We start from the raw sequence: 18,449 nt of genomic DNA, 5'->3' as shown, positions 1-18,449 counted from the left end.
TACATTACATTACATTATTACATTATTACATTACATTACATTACATTATTACATTACATTATTACATTACATTACATTACATTATTACATTACATTACAGACCACGCCCACTGCCACAAATGTCATTGTAGTTGTATGAATAAAAACTAATGAACTGCCTGTGTCAGATTGTCTTATTTGTCCTGTCAATGTAAACTGTTAATGTGTTACTATGACTACGTGTTTAATTGGTACATATTTTACTGTGAGCATTTTGAGGTTCAAAAGACGTCTATGTCTAAAAGGCGTCTAAAAATGGTTCGAAAGTTTATTCACCGTCTATGTGTAGACGTCTATTAGACGTTCACGTTTACACCACATTTAGACGTGATGTGTAATAGTGTGTGTGTAATCCTCTACGTTATAATATATAATATAATGTTATATCATCATTTTAGAGGTTTACTATGAAACCACATCCACATTTATCAGTTCAAAGCCAATATCGAAAATCATGTTTCAGCTGGTAGACCGCAGTGGTTCACCCTCAGAGGAGCAGGAGGCCTCTGTCTCAGCTGGTAGATGGCGGTGGTTCACCCTCAGAGGAGCAGGAGGCCTCTGTCTCAGCTGGTAGACCGCGGTGGTTCACCCTCAGAGGAGCAGGAGGCCTCTGTCTCAGCTGGTAGATGGCGGTGGTTCACCCTCAGAGGAGCAGGAGGCCTCTGTCTCAGCTGGTAGACCGCGGTGGTTCACCCTCAGAGGAGCAGGAGGCCTCTGTCTCAGCTGGTAGACCGCGGTGGTTCACCCTCAGAGGAGCAGGAGGCCTCTGTTTCAGCTGGTAGACCGCAGTGGTTCACCCTCAGAGGAGCAGGAGGCCTCTGTCTCAGCTGGTAGATGGCGGTGGTTCACCCTCAGAGGAGCAGGAGGCCTCTGTCTCAGCTGGTAGACCGCGGTGGTTCACCCTCAGAGGAGCAGGAGGCCTCTGTCTCAGCTGGTAGACCGCGGTGGTTCACCCTCAGAGGAGCAGGAGGCCTCTGTCTCAGCTGGTAGACCGCGGTGGTCCTTCCTCTCCAAGCTCCGCAGCAGTAAATCTACAGGTAGCCGTGATCCAGCGATCCTCTCTGGCGTCCGCCGTGCGTAAAGGAGAGAGATCAGGCTCCTCAAAGCTCCGCAGGTGAAGACGCAGTAAGTCGATCCCGTTCTCTTTATCGACGGCAACTCCTGGCAGACTCCACACCATCGATGCCTTCAATACCAAGAAACGCTGCAGCTGTGCTACATCATGAGTATCCACGACAACCAGGACTCATGCGCAACAAGCCGTGGTGCTAAACATCCACACACGACAGCTTCAGGCTCCAAGCCGCTAAAAAACTAGAACTTTGTTTCTGCCTCTTGTACCGGACAGAGGAGCTCCTGGGCATCACTCTCCATGCATCACTCTCCATGCATCACTCTCCACGCATCACTCTCCATGCATCACTCTCCATGCATCACTCTCCATGCATCACTCTCCACGCATCACTCTCCATGCATCACTCTCCATGCATCACTCTCCACGCATCACTCTCCATGCATCACTCTCCACGCATCACTCTCCATGCATCACTCTCCATGCAGCTGACACGAAGCGTCCCTTCCAGTCACAAAGTTGGGGCTCATCCGCGAGATTGTGAATCTCATTGTGCGGAGTAAAATACATAACTAAGCAGCAGTTTAGTTCAGTTTAGTTTAGTTCAGTTCAGTTCAGTTCAGTTTAGTTTAGTTTAGTTTAGTTTAGTTTAGTTTAGTTTAGCTTAGTTTGGTTTAGTTTAGTTTAGTTTGGTTTGGTTAGTTTAGCTTAGTTTGGTTTAGTTTAGTTTGGTTTGGTTTAGTTTAGTTTAGTTTAGTTTAGTTTAGTTTGGTTTAGTTAGTTTAGCTTAGCTTAGTTTGGTTTAGTTTAGTTTAGTTTAGTTTGGTTTGGTTAGTTTAGCTTAGTTTGGTTTAGTTTAGTTTGGTTTGGTTTGCTTTGGTTTAGTTTAGTTTAGCTTAGTTTGGTTTAGTTTAGCTTAGTTTAGTTTGGTTTAGTTTAGTTTAGTTTAGTTTGGTTTAGTTCAGTTTAGTTTGGTTTAGTTTAGCTTAGTGTAGTTTAGTTTAGCTTAGTGTAGTTTAGTTTACACTCTCCATAGCGAGGCGCGTGGTGCGCTTTGGCCCGCAGTGGTCGCCCGCTGCGTCACGTGACTATCACAAATAGTTCATTGATAAAACACTATATTGTCAGGGTATTATAGTAAGAAAGCAATGCACTGTTAAATTCTTAAGAAACAGGAGCAGTTGGGTAAATATTTTGAAGTCAAATCAAATAGTTAACAGGATAGTACACCTTGTTTCTTTAAAATGCATTTATTACTTGAGATGATTTTCAGGGGTACAAAGGTAATTTTGAGAGATAGTAATATTTTGTCCATGAATATGAGATATGAGCTTACAGATAATTACAATCACTCCTCAGCATTGTGGAGGTTGATTTATGGCTTTTGCCGGTTACACCTACAGTCTATGGGTCACACCTACAGTCTATGGGTCACACCTACAGTCTATGGGTCACACCTACAGTCTATGGGTTACACCTACAGTCTATGGGTCACACCTACAGTCTATGGGTCACACCTACAGTCTATGGGTTACACCTACAGTCTATGGGTTACACCTACAGTCTATGGATAGTCACACACCTACAGTCTATGGATAGTCTATGGGTCACACCTACAGTCTATGGGTCACACCTACAGTCTATGGGTCACACCTACAGTCTATGGGTTACACCTACAGTCTATGGATAGTCTATGGGTCACACCTACAGTCTATGGATAGTCTACACCTACAGTCTATGGATAGTCTACACACCTACAGTCTATGGGTTACACCTACAGTCTATGGATAGTCTATGGGTCACACCTACAGTCTATGGGTCACACCTACAGTCTATGGGTCACACCTACAGTCTATGGGTCACACCTACAGTCTATGGGTCACACCTACAGTCTATGGATAGTCTATGGGTCACACCTACAGTCTATGGGTTACACCTACAGTCTATGGATAGTCTATGGGTCACACCTACAGTCTATGGATAGTCTATGGGTCACACCTACAGTCTATGGGTCACACCTACAGTCTATGGGTCACACCTACAGTCTATGGGTTACACCTACAGTCTATGGATAGTCTATGGGTCACACCTACAGTCTATGGGTCACACCTACAGTCTATGGATAGTCTATGGGTCACACCTACAGTCTATGGGTCACACCTACAGTCTATGGGTTACACCTACAGTCTATGGGTCACACCTACAGTCTATGGGTCACACCTACAGTCTATGGGTCACACCTACAGTCTATGGGTCACACCTACAGGATAGTCTATGGGTCACACCTACAGTCTATGGGTTACACCTACAGTCTATGGATAGTCTATGGGTCACACCTACAGTCTATGGATAGTCTATGGGTCACACCTACAGTCTATGGGTCACACCTACAGTCTATGGGTCACACCTACAGTCTATGGGTTACACCTACAGTCTATGGGTTACACAGTCTATGGATAGTCTATGGGTTACACCTACAGTCTATGGCAGGGGTCAGGAACCTTTTTGACTGGGAGAGCCATAAAAGCCAAATATTTCTAAATATATTTCATTGAGAGCCATATAGTATTTTTAACGTATAATAAATTAAATATGTCTTACCTTTAATGCGACTTCTGGTGCTGCATGGTTTTGCTGATGGCCTTGTAGTCTGGTTCATACGTGGTGAGGTTGAGCTTCATGCAGGCGTTGAGGCTTCCATCAGTTAAACGTGAGCGTAGGTTGGTCTTAATGTTCCACATATGTGAGAATGACTGTTCACATGCATATGTAGAGCTAAACATGGTCAATACGGCAATACTCACACGCTGCATTGTGTGGTATGTCACAGGAAGCTCGTTCCAAGTTTTAAGAATCAGCTGGTCTTCAGGTTGAAGATTTTTCATTTCTGTCCACTTGTGTTCCCTCGCCAGCTCTGCTCGCTGTCGCGCAAGACTTTCCAACTCTCCATTAAGTGACTTGAACTTACTCATCCACATGTCTGATGCCTTCAGGTCAGCAACTTCCAGCTCAAAGTCTCCGATAAAGACCCCGGGGATGCATGTCAGGTCGATTTTGTCCACTGCACACTCATGTGGATGAGTGATGAACTTGAAAAGACCAGTGTGCGCACGAAATTCTCCAAAACGTGCTTTGAATGACTGCAGGAGATTGGACGTAAAGCCAGCTAGCTGCTGGAGATCCAGATGTTGAGTGGAGTCACTTGCTAAGCATGCATCTCTAAATTGTCACCTTTAGAAATATATTTACTGAGAAAAATGGTGACGTGTTCAATACTTATTTTACCCGCTGTATATTTATATATATATATATATATATATATATATATATATATATATATATATATATATATATATATATATATGTAAATGTAATATATTGTTATATACCATTTCAGGTCATAACAGCATGTGCCGTCCTCCACAACATCTGCCTTGGGGCCGGTGACATCATGGCCCCAGAGGAGGAGCCTGTGGAGGACGTGGCAGAGGATGAGGGGAGGACGCTTTGGAGGCAGTAACGGGTGCTCCATGGCGGGACCAGCTGTCTGTCTGACCGTGTCTGACCGGCTGTCTGTCTGACCAGCTGTCTGTCTGACCGGCTGTCTGTCTGTCTGACCAGCTGTCTGTCTGACCGGTCTGTCTGACTGTCTGTCTGACCAGCTGTCTGTCTGACCAGCTGTCTGTCTGACCAGCTGTCTGTCTGACCAGCTGTCTGTCTGACCGGCTGTCTGTCTGACCAGCTGTCTGTCTGACCAGCTGTCTGTCTGACCAGCTGTCTGTCTGACCGGCTGTCTGCAGAGGTGTCTGCCCTGGAGGAGGTTCCGGGTGACCATGATTATTTTTAGGTAAGTAAAACAATTGTAAAGATGATTCCTAATTATGAAAAAGGTTTTGAAGAACAGATTTTGCTGTTCAGACATTTTGTTAGGACTGATTCTTTCATTTGAAGTCTTTTTTGTATGCAGAGTATTTTATTTTTCCTTATTTCTGAAAATAAGCGTAGTGGCATGGCGGCCGTCGGTGAGTGAGCCCTGCAAACCCAGTTGAAGGAGAACAGTTGATCGAGGCATCCCTAGAACTCTGGAGACCACCCTGATGATGCCACCTTGACCAGCAACACCAGCTCTTTATTGTGGCACCCCATCCAGGTCCAGCAGACCACCAGGGAATCCCTGCTCACACACACTGTGTTTTCAATATATACTGTATAGTTTTTATGTCTTCTTCAATTTGTTCTTTAATCATATGTTCAATAATTCATTCATTCATTTTCTATAGTTCTTTTTCTTAATGAATAGTGTTTTGTAATTAATAATCGTAATAATAATAGTTCTTGTAAATAAAATCAACAATGTATTTCACAAAAACATTTTATTTCAATAATTTTTACATCTTTATTTCTCTGCCATTTTGAAGAAATGAGCGTGTCCATCCTCTCCTCTGCTCCTCTCTCCTCTGCTCCTCTCCTCCTCCTCTCCTCTGCTCCTCTCTCCTCTGCTCTCTCCTCTCTCCTCTCTCTCTCCTCTCTCCTCTGCTCCTCTCTCCTCTGCTCCTCTCTCCTCTGCCCTCTCTCCTCTGCTCCTCTCTCCTCTGCTCCTCTGCTCTCTCCTCTGCTCCTCTCTCCTCTGCTCCTCTGCTCCTCTCTCCTCTGCTCCTCTCTCCTCTGCTCCTCTCTCCTCTGCTCCTCTCTCCTCTCTGCTCTCTCTCCTCTCCTCTCTCCTCTCTCCTCTGCTCCTCTGCTCCTCTCTCCTCTGCTCCTCTCTCCTCTGCTCCTCCCTCTCTCTGCTCCTCTCTCCTCTGCCCTCTCTCCTCTGCTCCTCTCTCCTCTGCTCCTCTCTCCTCTGCCTCCCTCTGCAACCTCATATCCTCCTTTATGAGCTCCAGCAGCTCGTCCTTTCTCTCTCTCTTTCTCTTGCTCTTTCTCTGGCTTGGCCCTGGCTGGCTTTCCTCCTCCTCCTCCTCCTCCTCCTCCTCCTCCTCCTGGTCACCCACTGCTCCACTTGGCCCTGGTTTGTCCTCAGGGATGGAGGCCATTAGGACGGGGGGGTAATAGGCGTCCTCTGTCCCAACACGTTGCAGCAGTGGGTTTCACTCCTCTCCTGACTCTGGATACTTCAATCCTAAGGAAATCAAGACAGTAATCAAAAACAACAGCAGCAGAACAAATGTCACCAACATGTTCATTAAGTTGTATTAACACATATGCACATATAAATATATGTGTATATATATATATATATAAATTCAAAAGACACAATAGAACCCTCCTTGGTGTTTTATTTTCATTTTGTTGCGTTACATCTGGTATTAAAATGTAAGCACTTCCTGCTGCTCTGTGTCCATGGTGACGGACATGCAGACAGCCTCGTCCAATGGGAGATGGAGGTCTGCAAACTGCCCCGCCTCTCACTCATCAAACGGATCTCAGGAACCTCCATCGCCTTCAAGAACATCGCGTCCAAGATCCACAACGAACTTCACTTCATACTCCTCTTTATCTCAGAGCTACATGTACTTTTAACTGTACTACATCTCAGAGCTACATGTACTTTTACTGTAGTACATTTATTTGACAGCTTCATTAACTTTTCATATTCAGATTATTAATCAGCTCATAAATGATGAAGTACTTTTACAGATTGAACTACCAGCAGTACATAAAGTATTTAAGATGAGCTGTAACATTAAAGTGATGAACACCTGAATGCATCATTAAGTATTAATACATAGATATTCTTCTGCATGATGTGGTACTTTGAGTGTACTTTGCTGCTGATACTTCACTGAATGTGTTCGTGCAGACAGACAGACAGACAGACAGACAGGCAGGCAGACAGACAGACAGACAGGCAGACAGACAGGCAGCAGCGTTTAGTCGGGTCCACACAGACTTTATTAGGTATTTATATTTCAGGTGATAGTCGGGTCCACACAGACTTTATTAGGTATTTATATTTCAGGTGATAGTCGGGTCCAACAGGTCCATGTTGGAAGACTGAAGTCTAACTGGCTCTAAACGTCCGCTGCTTCAGGACGGATTCTGATTGGTTACAGTGAGGGCGGGGGGTGTGGGGGTCAGGGGTCAGAGGTTACAGTGACAGGTCACTTCTGCTCAGGGATGATGTCATCGATGCCCTCCCCGGCCTCCAGACGTTTCTCCATGTCCACCAGCAGTTTGACTCCGTCCACCACCATCTGAACCAGCTCCACCTCGGAGAAGCCCAGACGGTCCGCGTTGGAGATGTCAAAGACTCCGCCCACCGCCGCCGTGTCCACGCCGCCTGAGGACAGAGTCATGTCATCAGATTCACTGTGTCACCACCTTCACTGATTCATAACCTTCACTGTGTCACCATTACTATAACTCTACTACAGTCATTCCTGCTGTTATCAGGAGTCTTCATCTTCTCCTTCGTTACTCTGATTACTACTGTGATCATATGAATCATTTATGACATACACACTGAAGGAGGTGAGGGTCTAAGGAGGATGTGAGGGTCAAGGACAGAGGATGAGGGTGAAGGACAGAGGATGTCTAAGGACAGAGGATGTGAGGGTGTAAGGACAGAGGATGTGAGGGTCTAAGGACAGAGGATGTGAGGGTGTAAGGACAGAGGATGAGGGTGGAGGGTCAGAGGATGAGGGTGAGGACAGAGGAGGTCTAAGGACAGGGACAGAGGATGGGACAGAGGATGGTGAGGGAGGTCTAAGGACAGAGGAGGTGAGGGTCTAAGGACAGAGGAGGTGAGGGTCTAAGGACAGAGGATGTGAGGGTGTAAGGACAGAGGATGTGAGGGTGTAAGGACAGAGGAGGTGAGGGTGTAAGGACAGAGGAGGTGAGGGTCTAAGGACAGAGGAGGTGAGGGTCTAAGGACAGAGGAGGTGAGGGTCTAAGGACAGAGGAGGAGGGTCTAAGGACAGAGGATGTGAGGGTGTAAGGACAGAGGATGTGAGGGTCTAAGGACAGAGGAGGTGAGGGTGTAAGGACAGAGGAGGTGAGGGTCTAAGGACAGAGGAGGGTCTAAGGACAGAGGATGTGAGGGTCTAAGGACAGAGGATGTGAGGGTCTAAGGACAGAGGATGTAAGGACAGAGGATGTGTCTAAGGACAGGGATGTGAGGGTCTAAGGACAGAGGATGTGAGGGTCTAAGGACAGAGGATGTGAGGGTCTAAGGACAGAGGATGTGAGGGTCTAAGGACAGAGGAGGTGAGGGTCTAAGGACAGAGGAGGTGAGGGTGTAAGGACAGAGGAGGTGAGGGTGTAAGGACAGAGGGTGAGGGTCTAAGGACAGAGGAGGTGAGGGTCTAAGGACAGAGGAGGTGAGGGTCTAAGGACAGAGGATGTGAGGGTGTAAGGACAGAGGATGTGAGGGTGTAAGGACAGAGGAGGTGAGGGTGTAAGGACAGAGGAGGTGAGGGTGTAAGGACAGGACTGTCTGTCTCTCCACCCGTCTGTCTCTCTGTGTTTACCTGTCTGTCTCTCCACCCGTCTGTCTCTCTGTGTTTACCTGTCTGTCTCTCCACCCGTCTGTCTCTCTGTGTTTACCTGTCTGTCTCTCCACCTGTCTCTCTCTCTCTGTGTTTACCTGTCTGTCTCTCCACCCGTCTGTCTCTCTGTGTTTACCTGTCTGTCTCTTCACCTGTCTGTCTCTCTCTCTCTGTGTTTACCTGTCTGTCTCTCCACCCGTCTGTCTCTCTGTGTTTACCTGTCTGTCTCTTCACCTGTCTGTCTCTCTCTCTCTGTGTTTACCTGTCTGTCTCTCCACCCGTCTGTCTCTCTGCGTCTGCTAAATGACTGTAATGTAAATGTAATGTAATGTAATGTGTTTACCTGTCTGTCTCTCCACCCGTCTCTCTCTGTGTTTACCTGTCTGTCTCTCCACCTGTCTCTCTCTCTCTGTGTTTACCTGTCTGTCTCTCCACCCGTCTGTCTCTCTGTGTTTACCTGTCTGTCTCTCCACCCGTCTGTCTCTCTGTGTTTACCTGTCCCTCTCTTCTGCAGCCTCAGCCTCTTCAGGATTTCTCCAAACTTCTCGTGCTTGCTGACGTTGGGCAGTTTGACGTGGACTCCGGCCCTCAGTCCGGTCCCCAGGTTGGACGGACAGGTGAGGACGTATCCCAGGTGTTCGTTCCACATGAACTCGTGATCTCGCTCCTTAAACAGGCCCTCGATCTGCCAGAGAGAGAGAGAGAGAGAGAGAGAGAGAGAGAGACAGGTGGTGAGCAGCGGTGAGGTCCGGGTCTGGAAACAGGAAGTGGCTGTGCGGGTATCGACCTTGGTGAGTCCGGTGCAGAAGCGGTTGAACACCTCCTTCATGTCGCCTCCCTTCTGCATGCTGATGACACGCAGGTGATCCTCCTCGTTCACCCACACCAGGAAGGTCTTGTTGTCGTTGTGCCTGCAGGCGAGAGCCGAGGGTTAGTCACTCCGGGAGGGAGGGACACCTGGACAGGTGTTTGTACAGGTGTCCAGGTGTGTGTACAGGTGTACAGGTGTGGATAGGAGTACAGGTGTGTGTACAGGTGTTTGTACAGGTGTGTGTACAGGTGTACAGGTGTGTGTACAGGTGTTTGTACAGGTGTGTGTACAGGTGTGTGTACAGGTGTGGACAGGTGTCCAGGTGTGGATAGGAGTACAGGTGTTTGTACAGGTGTCCAGGTGTCCAGGTGTGGACAGGGTTCCTTGATACTGACCAGATGCCGCGGCCGTCGGGCCAGTCCCGGGCCATGCCGGACGCCAGCAGCAGCGGGGACACGGGTTTGTCAAACAGGAAGTGGTCATCGATCAGCTGCTGCTGCTCCTCCTCCGTCATGTTCTTCAGAGCGTAGTACTTCCCCTTTAAGTCCCCGTCCAGCACGTCCAGACCTGCAGAGGGTCAGAGGTCACGGGGAGCTCAGGTGAGTCCAGGGTTCAACTTTTCAAAATAAAGCTCTGACATTTAATAAAAGGAGACTCTTCAGTCAAAGCATGTGAGCTAACCATGAATGAATAAAGAAAAGAACTGGATTATTAATATTATTAATATTATTAATCAAACAATAATAATATTAATTTGATTATTGTTTGATTAATAATGTATAAGTAATAATTAATAATCAATAATCAATAATCAATAATTTTAATAGATATATAGATATAGAGATATATATATCTATATAGATATATATCTATATAGATATATATCTATATAGATATATATATAGATATATAGATATATATCTATATAGATATCTATATATATATAGAGATATATATATATATATATAGATATATATATATATATATATATAGATATCTATATATATATATAGAGATATATATATCTATAGGTATATATATAGATATATATACCTATAGATATCTATATATATATCTATATATATATATATATATATAGATATATATCTATATAGATATATATATATATATATATATATCTATATATATATATATATATATCTATATAGATATATAGATATCTATATATATATATATCTATATAGATATCTATAGGTATATATAGATATCTATATATATATAGATATATATATATATCTATATAGATATCTATAGGTATATATAGATATATAGATATATATATATAGATATATATATATATATATATATATATATATATATATATATATATATCGATATATATATATATATATATATAGGTATATATATCTATATAGATATAGATATAGATGGTTTCTGGCGGTCCTGTTCAGTCCGGTTGAGTCCGGTCCTCTTTGGTCTCAGATCCTCATTAAGAGTCTCAGCAGGTCGACTCTGAGCCTCACGGTTACATAACACTGAGGATCACTGATGCATGATGGGAAAACATCTAAATAAAGACACCATCTAAACAGAGTTCATCTGAAGGACTAATTCATAACGGCATCAGAGTCCTGATCCAGAGACCTGATCCAGAGACCTGATCCAGAGACCTGATCCAGAGTCCTGATCCAGAGACCTGATCCAGAGTCAGAGACCTGATCCAGAGACCTGATCCAGAGACCTGATCCAGAGTCCTGATCCAGAGACCTGATCCAGAGTCCTGATCCAGAGACCTGATCCAGAGTCAGAGACCTGATCCAGAGACCTGATCCAGAGACCTGATCCAGCATAATGACTAATGAGTGAATATTTATCTTCATTAAAAATGTTTTCATGGATTCATTTTTCAGACTTATTGATCTGCTGCATATGATTGACAGGCCGGTCTTTGAACCGTCACCAACAGGTTCAACTGAAACTGGATCCGGTCTGTGGTTTCTGGGTTCAGACTGGTTTCACAAAGAGCAGCAAACAGGAAATGATGTCATACTTTCCAGGGAGAGGTTCTCGATGGCTCGACGTTCTCCGCGGCTGCAGTGAGGCGGCAGACAGAAGCCGCGGATACTCCGTCCAGTCCGAACCCGAGAGCTCAGAACGTAGTCTGGATCCAGATCGTCTCCTCCCTGAAACCCAGTAGACCACAAGTAGATCAGTAGAGACCAGGAGAGACCAGAAGAGACCAGAAGAGACCAGGAGAGACCAGAAGAGACCAGAAGAGACCAGGAGAGACCAGAAGAGACCAGAAGAGACCAGTAGAGTCCAACGGCTCAACAGCACTGAATCCACGTACACATTTTCAGGTCAGTCTGTTGTGGTTTACCTGCAGGTTTTCAGGGTTCAGGTCAGTCTGTTGTGGTTTACCTGCAGGTTTTCAGGGTTCAGGTCAGTCTGTTGTGGTTTACCTGCAGGTTTTCAGGGTTCAGGTCAGTCTGTTGTGGTTTACCTGCAGGTTTTCAGGGTTCAGGTCAGTCTGTTGTGGTTTACCTGCAGGTTTTCAGGGTTCAGGTCAGTCTGTTGTGGTTTACCTGCAGGTTTTCAGGGTTCAGGTCAGTCTGTTGTGGTTTACCTGCAGGTTTTCGGGGTTCAGGTCCGTCTTGTGTTTGTCTGATGGTTTGTATCCTCCGTGGCGGTCTTCGATCACCGGGTCCAGCAGCTCTTTGAAGACCTCGTATGTCTCCTCGTCTCCGGCAACGCAGCCCACCGTCATGATGAACGGGTGACCTGCACAGACACAAAATGGCCGATCGTTTCCTTTTCATAACCAGCTTTCTGACTTGGGACCATTTCGGGCTGAACTCTTCAGCAGCAGCGATGCACTCGTTAGTTTTAATTGATGGACTAAAAGTTTTACTTGTCTTGTTATTTGGGGTTTGTTGTTTTGCATTTGTTTGTGCCTTGTTGTCTTTGTAGTATGTTGCTGAACTAATTAAGTTGGCTTTGATCAAGAGGATCAGGAGATCAGATAGGAAGTACTCACGTCGTCAGTGTGGGGGATTAACGAGCAGAAATGAACCTGATGTAACGAGTCAATCCAATTAAGAAGTTTATTATCAAGCAGCAGCTAAAGTCCAGAACACCATGTCTCTGTGTGAAGGTGACCAGCAACACCGGGAGATACAAACGGGACGTCCAGTCTGGGTAAGGACTTAGGACGGGAGCCGGTGTGAAGCTGGTCATGGTGTATAAGGGCTCACCTTGTGTGGATAAGGGGATACCTGGTCTGGGGTTAGGAACTGGGTTTGATGTAACTGGTCCAGGGTGCTACCTGGTTTAGAGGGTGTAACTGGTTGGTACCTGGGTTGTCAATGCCGGTCTGGATGACGTCGTCCAGGGTGAACCCGCTAGGCGTTTCCTTGTCCCTCAGGTTGGCGTAGATTTCAGGTGTGAGCACCTTGGCCATGTGGTTGTTGTGCTGGCTGAGGTCGGGGAACTCCTGATCCGCCGAGTAGTTCATCTTCAGCTGGTTGTGGGTGTTTCCGAAAGGCATGATGACGTCCGGCTGCTGACCTGGGAACAGTTCAGACTCGTTAACTTCTGACGTCGGTTATTAACAGAATCACTCAGGTCAGATCAACAGTTAATGAACAGCTTAACTGTTTATTAACTGTTTATCAACAGTTTAACACTTTATTAACAGTTTATTAACTGTTTATTAACAGCTTAACTGTTTATTAACAGTTTATTAACAGTTTATTAACTGTTTATGAACAGTTTATTAACAGCTTCACTGTTTATTAACACTTTATTAACAGTTTATTAACTGTTTATTAACAGCTTAACTGTTTATTAACAGTTTATTAACTGTTTATGAACAGTTTATTAACAGCTTCACTGTTTATTAACACTTTATTAACAGTTAATGAACAGCTTCACTGTTTATTAACACTTTATTAACAGTTAATGAACAGCTTCATTGTTTATTAACAGTTAATGAACAGCTTCACTGTTTATTAGCACTTTATTAACTGTTTATTAACTGTTTATTAACTGTTTATTAACACTTTATTTGTGAGTTTAAACCCGTCATCCGATTTTTGAAGCCTTCAGAAAAACGCCTCATTTATTTTATGGAGAAGAGTTTTGACTGTTAAAATGAATATGTTGACCATAAAGCTAATTTAATTAAAAACTGATTTCATCATCATTCTTTATTATGATTCATATTTATTTTATAGAATTAACACAAAAGGAGAAACAGTGGAAATCTATACAGATAAACATTTGTTAAATATTTATAATTATAAAAACAAGACTTTATTACTAATCCTACAGAAAATCTAATATTATTATGAGTAATCATTGTATTACCAATAATATTAACATTATTATTAATAATATTAATAATAATATAAATAATAATATGAATAATGTTAATAAATAGTATTCATTATTAAATATAAGTAGTGTGTGTGTGTGTGTATGTATGTGTTTGTGTGTCTGTGGGTGTGTGTGTGTGTGTGTGTGTGTGTGTGTGTGTGTGTGTGTGTGTGTGTGTGTGGTGTGTGTGTGTGTGGGGTGTGTGTGTGTGTGTCTGTGGGTGTGTGTGTGTGGGTGTGTGTGTGTGTGTCTGTGGGGGTGTGTGTGTGTGTCTGTGTGTGTGTGTGTGTGTGTGTGTGTGTGTGTGGGTGTGTGTGTGTGTGTGTGTGTGTGTGTGGGTGTGTGTGTAGGTGTGTGTGTGTGTCATTAATAATTAACCATATTTATGAAGAAATTCATCTTTTATCAGAAATGCAGTAAAAACATGAATGACGTCAGAGATGAGGTACAGAGCAGCAGTACATAAGTACTACCAGCACTAGAGTACATGAGTACTAGTACATACGTACTACCAGCACTAGAGTACATGAGTACTAGTACATAAGTACTACCAGCACTAGAGTACATAAGTACTAGTACATAAGTACTACCAGCACTAGAGTACATAAGTACTAGTACATAAGTACTACCAGCACTAGAGTACATAAGTACTCATGTACTAGTACATGAGTACTAGTACATGAGTACTAGTAAACAGACCTAGTACATGAGTACTAGTACATAAGTACTACCAGCACTAGAGTACATAAGTACTAGTACATAAGTACTACCAGCACTAGAGTACATAAGTACTACCAGCACTAGAGTACATGAGTACTAGTACATAAGTACTACCAGCACTAGAGTACATAAGTACTAGTACATAAGTACTACAGCACTAGAGTACATGAGTACTAGTACATAAGTACTACCAGCACTAGAGTACATAAGTACTAGTACATAAGTACTACAGCACTAGAGTACATAAGTACTACAGCACTAGAGTACATAAGTACTACCAGCACTAGAGTACATAAGTACTACCAGCACTAGAGTACATACGTACTACCAGCACTAGAGTACATAAGTACTACCAGCACTAGAGTACATGAGTACTACAGCACTAGAGTACATAAGTACTACCAGCACTAGAGTACATAAGTACTACCAGCACTAGAGTACATACGTACTAGTACATACGTACTACCAGCACTAGAGTACATAAGTACTAGTACATACGTACTACCAGCACTAGAGTACATGAGTACTAGTACATAAGTACTACCAGCACTAGAGTACATAAGTACTAGTACATAAGTACTACAGCACTAGAGTACATAAGTACTACAGCACTAGAGTACATGAGTACTAGTACATGAGTACCTGCTGCAGCCGGTCTAAGCAGGACTCTGCAGGTAGTACTAGTACTCATGTACTAGTACATGAGTACTAGTACATGAGTACTAGTAAACAGACCTAGTACATGACTACTAGTACATGAGTACTAGTAAACAGACCTAGTACATGACTACTAGTACTCATGTACTAGTACTAGTACTAGTAGTCATGTACAGGTCTGAGTACTAGTACTAGTAAACAGACCTAGTACATGAGTACCTGCTGCAGCCGGTCTGAGCAGGACTCTGCAGGTATCTGACCCGGTTCGTCCCGGTTCAGGACTCTGCAGGGGATCAGAGTCTAAACCGGGACTCTCGGGATTAGGATCTGCGGGAGGCCGCGGAGTGACGCAGCAGAGCCCGGTAGACCGGACCGGTACCGGACCGGTCCGGTCTACCGGGTCACCTTCATCACTTTAACTGCGCATGCGCAGTTATCATCCCGTTAACGGCCTTAATATAACGCGCATGCGCAGTTATCATCCCGTTAACGGCCTTAATATAACGCGCATGCGCAGTTATCATCCCGTTAACGGCCTTAATATAACGCGCATGCGCAGTTATCATCCCGTTAACGGCCTTAATATAACGCGCATGCGCAGTTCAACGTTTCAGATGATGAACGGTGTGAGGATTTAATGACGTCACACTGGATTTAAGGTGGAATTATTTAAGAAACCTTCAGTCCAAACACATCAAAGCATCAGAGACACGTGAGACAGGGAGAGAGAGAGACAGAGAGAGAGAGACAGACAGGTAGAGAGAGAGAGACAGAGAGAGACAGAGACAGACAGGTAGAGAGAGACAGACAGGTAGAGACAGACAGACAGACAGAGAGAGAGACACAGAGACAGACAGAGAGAGAGACAGACAGGTAGAGAGAGACAGACAGAGACAGACAGGTAGAGAGAGAGAGACAGAGACAGACAGGTAGAGAGAGACAGAGAGAGAGAGAGGGAGCGAGACAGGACGGCCTGAAGGTCGTCAGGATGCAGACAGACAGGCTCTGTGCAGCTCAGCAGCCTGTCTGTCTCTCTCTCTCTGTCTACCTGTCTGTCTCTGTCTCTCTCTGTCTGTCTCTCTCTCTGTCTCTCTCTACCTGTCTCTCTCTCTCTCTCTGTCTCTCTGTCTGTCTCTCTCTCTCTCTCTCTCTCTCTCTCTCTCTACCTGTCTCTCTCTACCTGTCTCTCTCTCTCTCTCTGTCTCTCTCTCTGTCTCTCTCTCTGTCTCTCTCTGTCTCTCTCTCTCTCTGTCTCTCTCTCTCTCTACCTGTCTCTCTCTACCTGTCTCTCTCTCTCTGTCTCTCTCTGTCTGTCTCTGTGTCTGTCTCTCTCTCTGTCTCTCTCTCTCTCTCTGTCTCTCTCTCTGTCTCTCTCTCTCTCTCTCTCTCTCTCTGTCTCTCTGTCTCTCTGTGTCTCTCTCTGTCTGTCTGTCTCTCTCTCTCTGTCTCTCTCTGTCTCTACCTGTCTCTCTCTCTGTCTCTCTCTACCTGTCTCTGTCTCTCTGTCTCTCTCTCTCTCTGTCTCTCTCTCTCTGTCTCTCTCTCTGCTGGCCGCAGTGCGGAGTCTCTCTGGTGATGGAGGTGCATTGATGATGTGATGGAGGTGCATTGATGATGTGATGGTCTGTGATGGTCTGTGGTGGTCTGTGGTGGTCTGTGATGGTCTGTGGTGGTCTGTGGTGGTGGTCTGTGATTGGTCGGAGTCAGAGGTGTTCTTACCTGTAGTCTCAGTCCGATGTGAAGTGTTCTGATGCGGATCCGGTTCTGCTGCTGCGGATTAAAGAGACTCTCAGCCTTTTATACCCGCCCCCCGCTCCTGATTGGCTCCTATTTACAGTCCATTCATTCCATTGGACGGAGACGGCTATGGAGGTCACGTGGTGTCTCTCTCCCTCTCTCTCTCTCTCTCTCTCTCTCTCTCTCTCTCTCTGCAGGTTCAGTTCCTACCAAAGTGCCCGTGAGCAAAACACTGAAAAACCGACAGTCTGGTGTCTGTGGTTAGTTCAGTGTCTGTAATAACAGTAGGACAGTCTACTGTCTGTGGTTAGTCTAACAGGACAGTCTACTGTCTGTGGTTAGTTCTGTGTCTGTAATAACAGTAGGACAGTCTAGTGTCTGTGGTTAGTTCAGTGTCTGTAATAACAGTAGGACAGTCTAGTGTCTGTGGTTAGTTCAGTGTCTGTAATAACAGTAGGACAGTCTAGTGTCTGTGGTTAGTTCAGTGTCTGTAATAACAGTAGGACAGTCTGGTGTCTGTGGTTAGTTCAGTGTCTGTAATAACAGTAGGACAGTCTAGTGTCTGTGGTTAGTTCAGGTGTCTGTAATAACAGTAGGACAGTCTAGTGTCTGTGGTTAGTTCAGGTGTCTGTAATAACAGTAGGACAGTCTAGTGTCTGTGGTTAGTTCAGTGTCTGTAATACCAGTAGGACAGTCTGGTGTCTGTGGTTAGTTCAGGTGTCTGTAATACCAGTAGGACAGTCTGGTGTCTGTGGTTAGTTCAGGTGTCTGTAATAACAGTAGGACAGTCTGGTGTCTGTGGTTAGTTCAGTGTCTGTAATAACAGTAGGACAGTCTAGTGTCTGTGGTTAGTTCAGGTGTCTGTAATAACAGTAGGACAGTCTGGTGTCTGTGGTTAGTTCAGTGTCTGTAATAACAGTAGGACAGTATGGTGTCTGTGGTTAGTTCAGGTGTCTGTAATAACAGTAGGACAGTCTAGTGTCTGTGGTTAGTTCAGTGTCTGTAATACCAGTAGGACAGTCTGGTGTCTGTGGTTAGTTCAGTGTCTGTAATACCAGTAGGACAGTCTAGTGTCTGTGGTTAGTTCAGGTGTCTGTAATAACAGTAGGACAGTCTAGTGTCTGTGGTTAGTTCAGTGTCTGTAATAACGGTAGGACAGTCTAGTGTCTGTGGTTAGTTCAGTGTCTGTAATAACAGTAGGACAGTCTGGTGTCTGTGGTTAGTTCAGGTGTCTGTAATAACAGTAGGACAGTCTAGTGTCTGTGGTTAGTTCAGGTGTCTGTAATAACAGTAGGACAGTCTAGTGTCTGTGGTTAGTTCAGTGTCTGTAATAACGGTAGGACAGTCTAGTGTCTGTGGTTAGTTCAGGTGTCTGTAATAACAGTAGGACAGTCTGGTGTCTGTGGTTAGTTCAGGTGTCTGTAATAACAGTAGGACAGTCTAGTGTCTGTGGTTAGTTCAGGTGTCTGAAATAACAGTAGGACAGTCTGGTGTCTGTGGTTAGTTCAGTGTCTGTAATAACAGTAGGACAGTCTAGTGTCTGTGGTTAGTTCAGTGTCTGTAA

The 18,449-nt window shown here is 44.6% G+C and overlaps 1 protein-coding gene across 1 annotated transcript; it reads right to left on the bottom strand.

The window, feature by feature from the left end:
• Positions 1 to 6,994: 6,994 nt before the first annotated feature.
• LOC129088631 (creatine kinase B-type-like) lies at positions 6,995 to 16,925 on the bottom strand. The gene is made up of 8 exons (XM_054595968.1): positions 16,868 to 16,925; positions 12,749 to 12,961; positions 12,021 to 12,175; positions 11,445 to 11,577; positions 9,808 to 9,979; positions 9,389 to 9,512; positions 9,097 to 9,286; positions 6,995 to 7,394 (listed from the first exon to the last, which is right to left on the bottom strand). Exons 2-8 carry the CDS (start codon positions 12,939 to 12,941, stop codon positions 7,216 to 7,218), a joined length of 1,146 nt encoding a protein of 381 aa, XP_054451943.1. The 5' UTR covers positions 12,942 to 12,961; positions 16,868 to 16,925; the 3' UTR covers positions 6,995 to 7,215.
• Positions 16,926 to 18,449: the final 1,524 nt, after the last annotated feature.

Source organism: Anoplopoma fimbria, unplaced genomic scaffold, assembly GCF_027596085.1.
Source record: "Anoplopoma fimbria isolate UVic2021 breed Golden Eagle Sablefish unplaced genomic scaffold, Afim_UVic_2022 Un_contig_13699_pilon_pilon, whole genome shotgun sequence".
NCBI lineage: Eukaryota > Metazoa > Chordata > Actinopteri > Perciformes > Anoplopomatidae > Anoplopoma > Anoplopoma fimbria.
Note: the sequence above shows the minus strand (reverse complement) of the source record. Positions and strands in the feature narration are given on the sequence as shown.

Coding starts and splice junctions, on each gene's coding strand:
- LOC129088631 (XM_054595968.1), bottom strand. CDS start 12,941: ATGCCTTTCGGAAACACCCACAACCAGCTGAAGATGAACTACTCGGCG. Junction 9,513..9,807: donor CCCGACGGCCGCGGCATCTG/GTCAGTATCAAG, acceptor TCTCGCCTGCAG/GCACAACGACAACAAGACCT. Junction 9,287..9,388: donor TCTGCACCGGACTCACCAAG/GTCGATACCCGC, acceptor TCTCTCTGGCAG/ATCGAGGGCCTGTTTAAGGA.